This window comes from Chenopodium quinoa, unplaced genomic scaffold, assembly GCF_001683475.1.
Source record: "Chenopodium quinoa cultivar QQ74 unplaced genomic scaffold, ASM168347v1, whole genome shotgun sequence".
In the NCBI taxonomy this organism is placed as follows: domain Eukaryota; kingdom Viridiplantae; phylum Streptophyta; class Magnoliopsida; order Caryophyllales; family Amaranthaceae; genus Chenopodium; species Chenopodium quinoa.
In genome coordinates this window covers 396844-412805 of record NW_018744991.1, presented here as the reverse complement: position 1 = coordinate 412805, position 15962 = coordinate 396844, and the positions used below count along the sequence as shown (strand labels likewise).

General features: G+C 34.4%; 2 protein-coding genes across 2 annotated transcripts; both read left to right on the top strand.

Annotated features, from left to right (window-relative positions):
• The first annotated feature begins 173 nt into the window (after nucleotides 1-173).
• LOC110706819 (quinone oxidoreductase PIG3-like) lies at nucleotides 174-3878 on the top strand. The gene is made up of 6 exons (XM_021884776.1): nucleotides 174-611; nucleotides 1789-1968; nucleotides 2316-2397; nucleotides 2481-2588; nucleotides 2848-3006; nucleotides 3446-3878. The coding sequence occupies exons 1-6, from the start codon at nucleotides 360-362 to the stop codon at nucleotides 3640-3642; spliced, it is 978 nt and encodes a 325-aa protein (XP_021740468.1). The 5' UTR covers nucleotides 174-359; the 3' UTR covers nucleotides 3643-3878.
• Nucleotides 3879-12368: 8490 nt separating this feature from the next.
• Nucleotides 12369-15889, top strand: LOC110706822 (transmembrane protein 184C-like). Its single transcript, XM_021884779.1, has 5 exons — nucleotides 12369-12521; nucleotides 13707-14014; nucleotides 14106-14228; nucleotides 15003-15293; nucleotides 15435-15889. The coding sequence occupies exons 2-5, from the start codon at nucleotides 13739-13741 to the stop codon at nucleotides 15636-15638; spliced, it is 894 nt and encodes a 297-aa protein (XP_021740471.1). The 5' UTR covers nucleotides 12369-12521; nucleotides 13707-13738; the 3' UTR covers nucleotides 15639-15889.
• Nucleotides 15890-15962: the final 73 nt, after the last annotated feature.

Here is a 15962-nt window from a genome sequence, read left to right as displayed (position 1 = left end):
AAACCTGTCGTCAAATCTATACTCTCAATGAGAGTAAAGGATAACTCAAATGGTTAAAGCTTTTCTCCTAATTTCAGGTAATTCGGGGATCGATTCTTATCACTCGTCCTAAACAACATGAATATATATTCTTTTCACTGTAGGTATATATTGATACCAATAGTAACCACGCATTGACATTCTGACAAAAAAAAAAAAAAAAAAAAATCTATTCTCTGGGTCCAAACTTCAAAGTTCAAAATATAACGCTTAACTTTAAAACAAATCCTAGCGATTTTCCTCAAATCTAATTCTGGGTATTCACTTCGAATTTTCCTTAAAACCCCATAAAAATTGGTGATTCATAGAAGAAATTAACAATGAAAGCGGTAGTTATAACAAGCCCAGGAGGTCCAGAAGTACTGCAATTGCAAGAGGTAGAAGACCCCCAAATTAAAGATGATGAAGTTTTAATCAAAGTTGAAGCAACTGCCCTTAATCGAGCAGATACCATTCAGAGGAAGGGCTCCTACCCTCCCCCTCCTGGGGCTAGTCCTTATCCTGGTCTAGAATGTTCTGGAACCATCCTTCAACTTGGCAACAATGTCACTCGCTGGAAAGTTGGTGATCAGGTTCCAAATTTTTACCGTTTCTGCTTCATTTTTCTTATTATTTGCTGTTCTTTGGAGTTTGATGGTTTGGGTTTTTGTGATTCTCTTGAAAAGTTGTAGTCTTGTCAATTTTTTATATGTGTGGGTGTTGATTAACTAGTAGTTTTGTTTTATATGCGATTGAATTACTGTTATTAATTTATCATGTTAATTTGTGCATTTTCTCTTTGCATTTGATATGGGTTATTTTGGATGGATCGTGATCAATTTGGTTCAACAAGTTGTTGTTTGATGATAGTGGAGGTAACCTAATTGTTTTTATGTAAGCTGGTTGTATGTTTGATGTAGCAGAACGATCAGTAATGCTAGAGATGAAATGAATTTAGAGCTGGCCAAAAATCGCCCCAAAAGTTTTGATTTTGAATGTTGTAAACTCAAAAGCTGGCTACACCTTAGGAATCTGAATAAACTAAAAGCATGGACGAGGGGGAGGAGGGTGGGGGGGGGGGGGGAATCTACCTTAAAAGAATGGAACCAACCCAAAAGGTGCTTGTGTTGGAGCATTGTGGTATTTATGGAATTAATTGAGAGTATAATGGTGTAAACTAGGCATGTTGAGTAGTTTACCCAATAGTCTGTTAGTGAACAAATTATAGGATTGTAAATTTGTAATGGTGGATTACCTCTTTTGTTATTTTGTAAGAACTATCATTTGCTGATTTCTGATGCATTATGGAATAATCACTTTTAGTTCATGTAGCCGACCCCACTTATGGTTTTGATTGATTGATTATTAGCATAACATATAGCATCAGCCATCAAGAACACAAGAAATGCATCGCAGAGGTGCAGGACTATGACTGACCTAGAAGCATTGTAGACTTGTAGTGAACTGAATATAATTTTACTATTGTATTTGTTTAGCAACCCTGAGTCATGAGTTCTGACTCTTCTGAGTTCTAGTAGTATCGTTTCATTTAAAATATAAGTTAATTATTACAGTAGACTTAGGATGATTTTACAAATGCATGCATTTGATATCAGACTTGGCTATCATGTTATAAATTTCATATGCTTCTGCTCTCCTGTGAAGTGTTCATACATATTTCTTAGAAATTAGTACTTCGTACTTTGGATTGAGCCTCAGAGGTAAGCTATCATGCTTTATTGATGATGAATGGTGTTCGTTGTAATGCAGGTGTGTGCGCTTCTTAGTGGAGGAGGTTATGCTGAGAAAGTGGCTGTTCCTGCAGGACAGGTTCTTCCTGCCCCAGATGGTGTTTCTCTCAAGGATGCTGCAAGTTTCCCAGAGGTGGCATGCACTGTTTGGTCAACTGTTTTCATGACAAGCCGACTTTCTGCAGGAGAAGCATTTTTGGTAACTTACAAGGCTACTCTGATATTGTATCTATGTCACTGTTAAATAGTTTTATATGACCATATCCCTTTCCTACATTCTAAAAAGTCTCAATGTACTGAAGCTACCAAAAGTTGTTTCAATCTGGCTTCTAGGGTGTGCTTCAGCTGTTGCCCAAAAGGGTCTACTGAGAGAAATACTAAAGAGAGGTTTAATTTTGTTGTCAAATTACCGTCTTCTGCTATCTATTTGCATCATAGGGTGCTATCTCATTTAATGATTTGTTCATAAGCTACCATTCTTTCAAAGTGGATGTCAAACTATTCTCTCAAATTTTGACTTTTCTCCATAATCAACTATTCTTACAGGTTCATGGGGGCTCTAGTGGCATTGGCACTTTCGCTATTCAAATAGCTAAATATTATGGAGCCAAAGTATTTGTAACTGCAGGTTGATAGACTGAAGTTGAATTTTTTTGGAGATTGAGTGGGTTAAATTAAGCTTTAAGGTCTGCTGTTTGCTCTCTTATGTAGGTACTGAAGAAAAGCTGGCATATTGTAAAGATCTTGGAGCTGATGTGTGTATCAATTACAAGACAGAAAATTTTGTTGGGAGAGTGAAAGAAGAGACAGCTGGAAAAGGTATTATTTTGTGAGGAACAGTGTTTCACATTGTTCTCTTTCATAGTCTGAAACCTGCTTTATTACCAAATATCGTTTCACTTCCGTTTTGGGATGTTACATATAAATATATAATTGGCCACTTTCTTAGAATAGACATATTCTTCATACCACCCAGTCGGTGTTTGGTACAGAAAAGTGAGCTTTTCTGGCAAAGGGATAATGTTTCCCTTTATCCTTGCTATCTTAGTGAGAATGATTGTTTGTATTGAACAAACAGGTGTTGATGTTATATTAGACAACATGGGAGGAGTTTACTTGCAGCGAAACATTGACAGCTTGAATTTAGATGGGCGGCTTTTTATTATTGGCTTCCAAGGTGGATCTACCTCACAAATTAACCTTGCAAGTTTAGCAGCAAAGAGACTCACGGTGCAAGGTATGCATATTTTTCTACACACAGCTGGCATCATATTGCTTTAGAATGTTTTCTAGGAATTTCTCAAAATCACAACACTGTTGTATTTTAACAACATGATCACTCCAATCCAACATACTACCTTTAAGCGACCTCATGTTCCACCGGGGACACCCTTGGTTGTCGAGGATCATGATAGTTTCCTGCGTATGCTGGACCTGTTCAACCTGTTGGTCAATGTGGAGCAGGTCTAGTTCTGTAAAGGCCACACAACCTTACCTTAAGGAAATCTAATTTAGAACATCCTGTTCCACCTTTAAACCCTTCTAACATTTAATTTTGTTTTTTCATTTTCACCACTACAATGTCTGCAATTGACATACATAGTAGTTTGGACATGATTAGATGATTAGGAATCCTGATCGACTGTTGTATCAATAACGTTTCACTTCTTTTTTAGCTGCTGGCCTGCGGAATAGAACTCCAGAGAACAAAGCACTTATTGTGAAGGAAGTAGAGAAGAATGTGTGGCCTGCTATCAAAGAGAAGAAGGTGAAGCCTGTAGTTCACAAGTACTTTTCTCTCTCACAGGCAGCTGAAGCCCACCAGCTTATGGAAAGTAGCAAGCATATTGGCAAAATATTGCTTCTTCCATGATAGATGAGATGCTTCTACCAATCAGCCCGACTCAGAACAAATGCAGTAAATATTCCCCTAGAAACAACCTAAATGGCTGATTGTTCTAGCCATAGTCCATTGTATTATCTATGTTGGATCTGTAAGTTTTTGAGAAGATCTACAGTCAATAAATGAAATCTTACGTTGTTGAGATTTTAATGGATTGTTTCCTTAAGATGCTTATTTGACATATAAGTATATTTTTCACTTGTGCACATAGTGGTCTACTGGTCTTTTGTTTTGGATTGTTACAAACGAGTATATAAGTGTCCTTATTATTGGTATGAGGGAAAGGCCAATTCAAGCTTGAGGCTATTTCATGCCAGGAGGCAAAAAATATCGACCCATTTCTCATTAAAAAGTTCTTTCGTAGATTTGCGGATTTCACCCCTACACACGAAATTCCACTCTCCTCTGTCTCACCCAAGTGCCGTCGAGTCAGGGAAGGGTAGAAACAAGGACATCTATTACTTTCCTTAGTCATCTAGCCAGCGCCCAATACCAATACCTCTACCCAGTATGAGGATCGGTATCCCTGAGAGGAGCAAAGATGCAAAATTTATTTAAAATTCAACCCTCTATTATTAGATTTTTTTTTTTTTTTTTTTTTTTTTTTTTTTTTTTTTTTTGAAACAGCTCTATTATTAGATCTTTAGATAACTACAAAGTATATGTCAAACTCTTAGATGGACCTAGTCAACACTAATTTACTGTGTACCACTAATATTAGAGACCAGTTGTATTATTAAAAGGCAAAAGTTAATGATCGTCCGAGAGGCGTTGGATAAGATAATTAAAAGTTAAAATATGAACTTAAAATAAACATTAATTACACCGATCGACGCGTGATTTTGACATGTATTCCCAAATTAATATTATATTAGGTTATATTTTAAAGGGTTATTTAACACCCCGGGGGCGTTCGTTAGCAAGATCTATAAAAAAAAGTTAATATATTAAAATAAAGGTTACTACTGGTCAATATAAATAATAAAGATTACTATGTTTAAATTAGGGTCAATATGTTTAACGTAACGTCGTACTTCAGGTTCACAATAATATTAAATGTCACACAAGTTTTAATAAATGTTACTATGTTAAAAATAAAGTTAGTATGTTAAAATTAGGGTCACTATGTTCCATACAACGTCAATTGTTTGCGTATAACCTTATTATTGTGGACTAGGTCCACGCAAGATTTTGATTGTGTAGAATCTTGTATGATTTCATACTATAATCCTGTATGATATCATACTATAATCTTACGAGATTATCTACATACATGGATCTTATGATTTGAGTTTTTTTTTAATTAAATATAAAAAACAAAAAAAATTACTCATAAAAATTGAAACTGTTAAATATGGAAGAGAAATAAAGAGAGATAGGAGAGAAATTGGGGAGAGAATAAATCAGTAACTATTATTCCATAGAGTGGGGATATATATATATATACATACAATATAAATAGGGTTTGCTTAGATAACAATAAACCCTAGATCTAGAATATTCCGGAATGATACAAGGAGGATAATGGATATCCACAAATATTCCATAACACACCCTCTTGGATGTCCATTATCGAAGAGAGTGCCCCGTTAAAACCTTATTAGGAAAAACCCTGTGGGATAAAAACCAAATGAAGGAAAAAGGGTACAACGTTCTTCGTAATATGCTCGAGATGCCGCCTCATTAAAAACCTAACCAAGAAAACCTGATGTGGGACAAAACCATGGTCTAGGGAAAAAGAGTGCAGCGCGTATTTTCTCCCCCTGATGAATACATAACTTGAGATCTTCTAGTGCCGCAACAATAAATCCGATATAGTTGGATATCTTCTACGACAATTTCATGAAATGCCACTGAGCACTTAAAAAATTCATGAAATGCCATCGTGTTTTCCAAAATTCACCAAATGCCACTGACAAACAGTAAAATGTCATGTCATGCCATTAATGAGGTATTTCCGTTAGTTGACCGTCAGTGCCCGTTAGTTGACCATTAGTTGAACCCACCACTTGCCATGTGTCACTTTCTGATTGGTCCGTTTTTAAAAATAAAAATATTTAAAAAAACCAAAAAAAATTTAAAAAAAAAACAGAAATAAAAAAAATTAAAAAAAAAAAGGAATTGAACTCAGAGGTGGCAGCCACCACCTCCTCCCTGCCGTTGAGCCCCCTGCCCACCCCAAAACCCTAACCACCACCACCCCCTGCCGCCGGGGCTAGCACTAGGAGGCGCGCCGGCCGCCGACGATCCCTCCCCTATCCCGTCGCGACCAACTAACCCGCGAAACCCCACCCCCCTTCCTCCACCACCCCTCGCCTCTTTCCTCTTCTCTCGCCCCTTCATCACTGCAGGTGGATTGGGGTGGTCGAAATTGGAAAAGGGAAGGGGAAGGGTGGGGCTTCGCCGGCGAATTTGTGGGTTTCGAAATCTGGGATATGAAGTCCTCGGCGGGTCGCGACGGGAAAGAGGAGGAGAAGGGGTAGGGGGTTGTTTCGGCGGTCGCCACCTTTGCCTAGCGAATTCGCAACAACAACAACCTCACTTTGGTGGTTAGGGTGGTTTCGATTCAGGTGGGGGTTAGGGTTCCAGGTGGGAGTGGGGTTTCGGAGGTGGGGGTGGGGTGGACGGGTGGTGGTTTCAATTCTGGTGGAGTGATGGGGGTGGTGGTTTCAGATTAGTTGGCGGGGTTGGTGGAGGCAATGGTGGCGGGGTTGGTGGAGGCAATGGTGGCTGGGGTGGTGGTTTATTTCTGTTTTTTTTTTAATTTTTTTTGGGTTTTTTTTAAATATTTTTATTTTTAAAAACGGAGCAATCAAAAAGTGGCACGTGGCAAGTGGTGGGGTCAACTAACGGTCAACTAACGGGCACTAACGGTCAACTAACGGAAATACCTCATTAATGGCATGACATGACATTTTACTGTTTGTCAGTGGCATTTGGTGAATTCTGGAAAACACGATGGCATTTCATGAATTATTTAAGTGCTCAGTGGCATTTCATGAAATTGCCGTATCTTCTAATATGTAGTAAAATATCATTCGTTGGTCTTCGATCCTCCTAAACTAAAATTGCATCTTCAAGTTTTCAAGTAATCATGTTAAGTGTCTTTATTTCACCATACATGTATTTATCTCTACATCATTACAAACCTCTGTTTGAATAAAGTTACTTTAAAAGTTAAACTTATGCGTTAGGCCTTCTTCTGGAGGTCGTGAATAATAGAAATCGATGATCATTATTTGATCAAACATTCATTAATAATAATTTGATGACAAAACTTGATATTATTAATGTCGTCCTTCAATCTCATCTGAATTATAATATAACACATGTAATTAGATACGCTAATCATGGTTCTTCTGGACCATAAGAAAACATTCTCACACATAAGTATCCCATTGATACTCTTTAGATGTTTCATAATTGACACGATAGCTCTCTTGCAAACAAAAGCAAAACTCATTAACTTTCATATGCTTAAACTTCAGGTTGAGATGTCAATGATGTAGTCACATAGACTTTTCAAGAGTTTGATAATAATTGCAATATTCAACATATAAAATTGTAGGGCTACGTTGGATATAAGCTCTTCGGGAACTTTTCTTACATGATTCATAAATAATATTAGATCAACGTCATATATAATTTCATCATAATTATAAGCCCGTTGGAATATGAATATGAATATGTCTTTCTAATTTTCCATCAAAGTTGTAAATATATATGCCTTACTATACTTTGAATGAACATTCACATACACCACAATTATTGAATAGAAACTAATGCATGTAATATGAAATATATAAAACATGATAACATATTAAGCAAAATATACAATAAGTAATGAATCTAACAACTATTGACATATGCAATGAACAATCCGTTAACCTATGACTTATGCATGCATATAAACATACATAGGACTCAAAATAATACAAGACACTGTACAGTGTGGATTTAAAAATCTATATTTCATTAGACTTCTGGTCTATGATAAACTTATGATTATTATCATTATGTCTACGTCAAAATGGACATATATTTCAGATCCCTTATTCACTATTCCACTTTATTATGCATATGCATATTATTCATCGGTTCCCTTGTGTACCGGTATCATAATATTCCTTTAACGTACATTTCGCATGCTATTTTACTATGATATCTGAATACATTTTTTGTTGGTACCATCATAACTTCCTTACATCATAGGTCATCTATTGTAATAATTCAGATATCTATACCACTTTTAGGGTATTTCATACACGCACTATGGTATTTATATACTATTACGCTATTAGTATTAACTGCACTATTTTGCCATATATCATATCCATTAGAGATATCTTTATTTTGGAACCGATCATACAACCTATACTTCAGGTGTAGTGATTCAAGTATAATTGACAAGATTTTATCTCAATGTATACACATAATATGACCAAAAAGTATCTTCAACGCTATGCAACATGAGTCTTAACTAAATACAAATCAAATCATAAATGTGCAACATATCTTGATAATATATAGGTAAAAGTTGGCATATAACTTTTCAAACTACCTTCATAGGGATCATCAATCACATTTTCCGATTTTTCCAACTTTTGCTAATTCTTTTCCCCCTAAGTTGGTAAAATGTATCTTTTATAGGGGTGTCTAATTCTATACCAACTTAGTATACAAATTTGCATTAAAATTATTTTCATCGGGATGATTACAATCAAAATAATTATATCAGAAGATTTGTATTAAACAAGTTTTATCTCTTCTACAGAATAATTTCAATGAAGAATCATTTCTTCATTAACTTTACATTGCATGTGTATTTATTGTTACACTTGCCATAATATGTTCTCTTCTGGAGATCAATGTTAATGGGGAGACATGTGTTGTGCAGTTGTACGTTTTTCTTTCTTTTCCAGTTTCTTATGTGCTGAAATATAATAGCCCCAATCAAAAAAATTATTATACAAGCATAAATCACTTGCTTGGAATTCTACTAGGTAGTGATCTTCGAGATCTTTAATGATTTAAATAGAGTATTTGGTGAGATTCTGGTCACCTAATAGTTGACAATAACATATTTGTTATTCTGGTGAACTTCTGGTCACCCATTACTTTTGACATTTTCATCAATACAAATTATTATAAATCACTATTCAATAATAGCTCAATCTCAATGTTATGTCTTGCCATTTAATTCATTTCATATATGCAACATTGAGAGAGCGTCAGCACATTATCAAATGAAACTTCAAGTTTCCATAACGGGTAATTATTAAACCCGGATGGCCTAATTTAATTATCACATCCAGTCACTTCTCTAAATTTGAACTCTGGTCAGTATTCCAACACTAGTGAACACTTTATTAAAATTACTTTATGCATGGTCATGAATATGATGTGATATTAGAACACCAACATGTGTTTCTTTATATAATTGGCAAGACAATCAACTAATACCTGATCCAAAATTTTATACTCTGCTGGAGCTTTGACTATAACCTTGATACATGCTAAGCTTGTTGGACATTCTATACTCTTCTAGAGTACTCTATATATCATGGTATATATCTATTCATATCCATCTTCAGGATGGTATCATTTTGAAATATATTAATTAACATGTGGCCACTTTTATTAAATAAAACATTAATATTTAAGTTAATGTATGTACCAAACTGACCATCAATATATTTTATTATATATGTGCAAGGATTACATAAAATAATGAAATAAATACTATCCCCCCCTAATACTTGCATGTGGGGGCGTTAAATTAATCCAACTACCTTTAAATCTCTTGCACCTTTTAAGCCATAAATTCTTTTATCAATGCAAGTATCAAACAAAGTAAAATGATTCTTATAAAACTCATATTCGTTCCTCTTGCCCAATTATATGAATCTTTATACTAAAAATTCTCAATTTAATATTCTAAAATAAGATTCACTAAACCAAATAACTTAAATTAATAAATGACTGATAATAATAATAATGAAATATCCGAAAACATAAAAATATTCAAAAACATAAAATTGTCCAAAAACAAATGTCCCATAAAGCATAAAATCATAGTACTACGATAAAATTCTATAATAAATGCAAGCTAATTAATAGAGTTTATTCGTCAATGGATCATAATTTATTCAATTACTTTCTTCAGGATTAGGAAAGAAATCAGCTGCTTCCAGGTGAGTTTTATCACCGTAATCATAATCACCTTTGCCATCCTCGTACACCAAATTTGTTTCCACTTTCTTTCCTTTCTGTTTGATTGATTGTTGATAGAGGTCTACTAGATGTTTTGGTGTGCGACACACACGAGACCAATGGCCTTTTCCTCCACAACGGTAGCATATATTTTCATTTTTATCCTTCTCATCCTTATTTTTATCTTTATTGTCCCACTTCTGGTGAGAGTATGAGTTCCTAAAATGACCACCTCGACCACGATTATGTCCACGTCCACGACCTCGACCACGGCTGCTGGCGTAATCTCTAGCCTTTTGCTCTTTCCCACTATGGGATGTCACATTCGCTTCAGGGAATGGAGTAGAGCCAATTGGGCGTGATCCATGATTTTTCATTAATAGTTCATTATTTTGCTCAGCCACAAGGAGACAAGATATCAATTCAGAATATTTTGTAAAACCCTTTTCACGGTATTGTGTTTGCAGGACAACATTGTTTGCATGAAAAGTAGAGTATGTTTTTTCTAACATTTCTGCATCCGTGATTTTCTCTCCACATAACTTCAATTGTGATGTAATTCTAAACATGGCTGAGTTGTATTCACTTACAGACTTAAAGTCTTGTAATCTTAAATGTAACCAGTCATAACGAGCTTTTGGTAATATCACAGTTTTCTGGTGGTCATACCTTTCCTTTAGATTACTTCAAAGGACTTGTGGGTCTTTAACAGTCAAGTACTCAGTCTTAAGGCCTTCATGAAGGTGATGGCTAAGGAATATCATAGCTTTAGCCTTATCTTAGCTTGTTGCAGTGTTGTTTTCTTTAATAGAATCACCAAGTCCCTTTGCATCTTAATGTATTTCAGCATCTAACACCCAAGATAGATAGTTGTTTCCAGTAATATCAAGAGCAACAAATTCGAGTTTTGCAAGGTTTAACATGATTCAGTGATATATAAAACAATATTATAAATTAGGAACTAAAATAAATAAATAAATAAATATATATATATATATATATATATATATATATATATATATATATATATATATATATATATGTATGTATTCCAAGTTTCAAATGAGACGACTAATTACAAGTAATTAATTATAACAAGATTTGCGTATTAAATCTTGAGAAGGTTATTGTTCATGAGACCACAATTAAGTCCACTAATCAATTATCATAACAAAACATAAACCTTAATTTACCTCAATAAACACAAACCTTAAACAAAAACAAAGACGTTATCTTGGGACAAGTAAGTTCATCATAAAAGTCCAATGAAGGCTAAGTCAACAACATAATTAATTCTTATGAGATGATATGTGTTCTGTTTGGTTGAATTTACGAGCTTAACGAGGTACTAGTATGGTTAAGATTCAAAGTACAATGAACAGCTAAGATTTTAATGTTACTATGATTGTCTTTTTAAGAAAGCCATTATATGTTGTAGAATTTTTGCTCAAAACGGCATCCTTCTTGCCCCTTTCTTCATTTTATAGTCTAACCAGCATAAAACACACAATATTTTCTCATTACTAATATCCCGCAATTCAAAAAACAATTTTTACCAAAAAGGAAAGCTCATAGTGTACAAAGGGAATAACAAAAAGTTTGGTTAAGCTCACATATACACCATAGCATATATTATAATAAATGACAGTAAGATTTGCTAAACTCACAAATACACAGAAACATGTTATAATAGATTGTGCTTCTTCTAATTGCATTATCAACAATTTTCCACAAATATCAACACTTAGAGTTGCTAATGATAACATAGCTAACATTAGTCATCAATCAGCAAATTGGTTCATAGAAGACAATTGCCAGGAACTAGATAACTAATTATTGACTAATTCTTAGGAGATAATTCCTTATCAATAAGAACACAAACAAAATCCTAAATTTAATTTTATTATTTAAAAAGAGTAAATATTATAATGAATCCATGTAAAATTACCTAATATAATTATAAAGTGTAAAGAATACTTCTTGAAAGCAACAGAGGAAGAAATATGAGCTATTTCAGGGGATTTGATAGTTCAATTTGGAAGCAGATACTTAAGATTCGAAGCGGAAATAGAATTATACATAACAAGTACAAACACCCAAAAAATACCTGAATCAAAACTCGTTCTCATTTAGGAAAATAGAATTAAACATTACCTTTGAAAAGATGCACTGGAGAATCGTGAATAAAGAGAGATAGGAGTGAAATTGGGGAGAGAATAAATAAGTCATTATTATTTCATAAAGTAGGAATATATATATACATACAATATAACTAGAGTTTGGTTAGATAACAATAAATCATATATCTAAAATATTCCGGAATGATACAAGGACAAATATTTCATAACAGAAACTTTATTTTGAGGCCAAGATTTTAATTTTTAATTTTTGTCAAGTGATTTTATTTATGAACAAAGCGAGTACGAGTAATAGAAAATCAGACGTCATGGTATATGGTACACGTGATTAGCGAGGCTTGACCCATTGGCCATTGCCTAGACATTATTTCTATCTTTCCTCCACATCAAGTCTGAACCCCGCTTCTATTAAATAAATCGCTTAAATCTTGATAACGTTTTGATCATTACATTTACTCACTGCAAAAATAAATAACGATTTTCTGCAAATCTATAAAAGTAAGTTCTTCCTATTCAATTATTTTTTTGCAATTTTCTGTATTTTTTTGCATTATCACTAAGCTATTGCTGTTTCTAGTAAAAAATTTTCTGGGTTGAAATTTTGGTTTCTTGGAACCTTCTGGATCTTGCATCTTTAATTATTTCTGGGTTTAATTTTGTTATATTTGATAAAGATTTATAGATTTGTTGGGTTTTAATGTAGTGATGAGCTTGTAGTATAATTGAACTAAATAAATCAAAGGGTTTAACTTTTTTTGGGGTATTTTACCATGATCCTGGAGATACTTTGGCTCAAATTGTTTGTATTTCACCTTGATCAATGAAAATTTTGATGAATATAAGTGAAATGTGTGTTTGGGTGTTTCGAATTTGCAATAGATACATTTTTAGGGATGTTTGTTGTAGTACCTTGTCTATTGTGGAAACTAAGATGGCTGTAATCATAAGACACATGAGGAACTGTAATTGATAAAGTATTATTTGATTTTTGGAACTGATTTTTCCATATAAATTCGATTTATTCAAGCATTTAGCTCATGCTAGAATACTGACACTTATGCTAGTCATCTTGAATTATCAATACCTTGTTATTAGTTTTTGGATAATATTATCAGTAATATGCTGGAAGATTAGGGTAGTTGTTACTTTGTAGTCACTTACTACTAGTAAATTAAGTGCTCAGATATTCGCGATAGCAATTATGGCAACCGACAGTGTAACTCTTTGGGATGGAGGAAAAAAATGGCAAATTGGTATCCTACATTTCTTATAACTGGAGAAGAAAGTTTGAAAAGGGATATGCTAGTTGTAACTTGTAAATATTCTGTAGTGTGAACTTGATCTTGCCCTAAATGGTTACTTTCAGAGCCAAATCAGATGATTAAAAGATGAACGCTGATATTTGGTCTCTGTTTTGACAGAGATAAATAGCTGTTTTCAAAATGACAATATATTTTGACTCTGAACACATTAGATTTTGGGGATGAGTCTTCACTCTTATTTGCGAGTTGTCATGACTCTTCTCATATACTCCTTCACTCTTATTTGCGAGTTGTCACTACTCTTCTGATATACTCCGTTTCTGCGTCTAAGCTCACTGCACCACCACTCTTTGTAATATCATAAATGAGCTCCATAAATTTGAACTACGGTCTTAATGATGCTTCGGTTTCCATTTTGCAGGTCTACTGTCTGGATTCTCATAAATACTCAAGATGTTGCCCTTGTTGGATTTCACTAAAATGAATCGTGGTGAGATTATTATAGTGGGAAATGCGTTTTGTGTATTGCTTTCACTGCATTTCACGATACAACTTCTATCACAGCATCTTTTTTACTGGAAAAACCCTAAGGAACAGAAGGCTATCATTGTCATTATCCTCATGGCTCCCATATATGCTGTTGTGTCTTTTGTGGGTCTGATGGACATTCGTGGCAGCAAAGCATTTTTCATGACCTTGGAATCGATCAAGGAATGTTATGAGGCTTTGGTAAGTTTCTTATTTGCATAACTCCCTATTAATCATGTGATTTGTTAGCTTAACTATTATAAATCTAATTTTCCCCATTAATTTCATGCAGGTCATTGCTAAATTTATGGCATTAATGTATAGTTACTTGAATATATCAATCAGCAAAAATATAGTGCCTGATGAAATCAAAGGAAGAGAAATCCACCATTCTTTTCCAATGACATTATTTCAGGTGAGTTTATATACCAACAGTTTATCATATCATAATTGAATGTAAATACATAAAGGACAGGATAACAGGCTGTGAAGGTGTTTCCCAAGCCAAACAAATTGAATCCTACTGAGATCTGTTGAACTTGGCAGTTTTTAAGCAAGCAAACTTTGCACTTGGCAGCCCAGTCTCTAAGTCTCTTGTAGTAGTAGTATTGAAATTTGCAAGTTGCTTTCTAAGATAGATTTTTCATGCTGTATTGCACGGCCATATATAAGAATGCTGTACTAGAATGTTAAGTATACCGAATCACAAGTATATAACATCGACACATAGCAGTCTTGTTACAGAAAAGGACACACACACACTCTTTATTAATGTTATTATGTGGGCATCTTTTTCAATATATTTAAGCTAGGACTACAAGTTAGTGAGTACTCCAATTGCTTGTGGATAAGACACATCGTACTGCAATATGATCAATACCACCATCACTGCCGACACCATAATGTGCATCCTACTGCTTTTCAGGTCTAGTGAGGTTTGGATTCGTGCATGCATTGGCCTTTATTTAGTTGTGACTGTTAGAAAGACCATGGGAAAATTCTTTTGAGATGATGAACTTCAAAGAAAGTTATATGGAAATGGTAGCATATTTTGTGTAAAGATATGATCAGGAATTGGCTTTTATGGTTCCATGCATATTTGAAGTTTCTTAAGCATAGGGTCAAGTTGAATTTATAAACTTGATAAGTTGCTTGCTAAGTCTAATGCTGATCTGGCCTGCTAATGCAGCCTCGCACTGTACGCCTAGACCACCATACACTGAAGCTTCTGAAGCTATGGACATGGCAATTTGTCATGATTCGGCCAATTTGCTCCATCTTAATGATAGCATTACAACTTGTCGGGTTATACACCTCTACAATCAGCTGGATTTTCACAATAGTCCTCAATGTTTCAGTATCACTGGCTCTATATTCTTTGGTGGTCTTTTATCATGTCTTTGGTAAGGAACTTGAACCACACAAGCCGCTTGCTAAGTTCCTATGCGTTAAAGGCATCGTCTTTTTTTGCTTTTGGCAGGTAAAATCTTCACAATTCATATTGTGTGTGTTTCCATCAAACTAATATGCTGGCTTTTTATGTAGCATTGTGTACATTAATTTTTGTGCTTGTCCACTTCCATTCACACAAAAAGCTCATTAGTTGTCTTAATATTTGCAGGGCATTGTGCTTGAGCTTCTGGTTGCTGTGGGGATTATACGATCTCGATATTCCTGGTTGGATGTTGAACATATTGAAGAAGGAATCCAGAATGTGCTAGTATGCTTAGAGATGGTTGTGTTCTCTGTTCTTCAACAATATGCCTACAGTGCTCAACCTTACATGGGAGATGTTGGTAAATGGAAAACGAAGAAGAATGAATGATGAAAAGAATCGAGTTTGGTCATTATTTATTAGTTTGACCCTCGGTCAACACATGTAGCTGAAGAAAAACTATTGGGGTTGTGGCCTGTATTTTGCAGTATTGAAGGGAGAAACATATTGCTAGAATGCTATCATATATGAATATTTTGAACTAATATGAATGAATTGAATAGTCTAGTAGAATCTTAGGAATTGTTCCTTATGTATCAGAACAATAACAATGCCTATAATAATGTACTGCATTTTTTTAATAGACTAGAGGCCAAGTAACATCCCACAAGAATCGTTTGGTTTGGTTAACTTAAACTCCCTCCGTTCCAAAAT

Bases quoted from the DNA above. Each gene is read 5' to 3' on its own strand.
- LOC110706822 (XM_021884779.1), top strand. From the start codon at position 13,739: ATGTTGCCCTTGTTGGATTTCACTAAAATGAATCGTGGTGAGATTATT. The intron at 14,015-14,105 runs GTAAGTTTCTTA...AATTTCATGCAG, and splicing joins AGGAATGTTATGAGGCTTTG to GTCATTGCTAAATTTATGGC. The intron at 15,294-15,434 runs GTAAAATCTTCA...TAATATTTGCAG, and splicing joins TCTTTTTTTGCTTTTGGCAG to GGCATTGTGCTTGAGCTTCT.
- LOC110706819 (XM_021884776.1), top strand. From the start codon at position 360: ATGAAAGCGGTAGTTATAACAAGCCCAGGAGGTCCAGAAGTACTGCAA. The intron at 1,969-2,315 runs GTAACTTACAAG...CTATTCTTACAG, and splicing joins CTGCAGGAGAAGCATTTTTG to GTTCATGGGGGCTCTAGTGG. The intron at 3,007-3,445 runs GTATGCATATTT...CTTCTTTTTTAG, and splicing joins AAAGAGACTCACGGTGCAAG to CTGCTGGCCTGCGGAATAGA.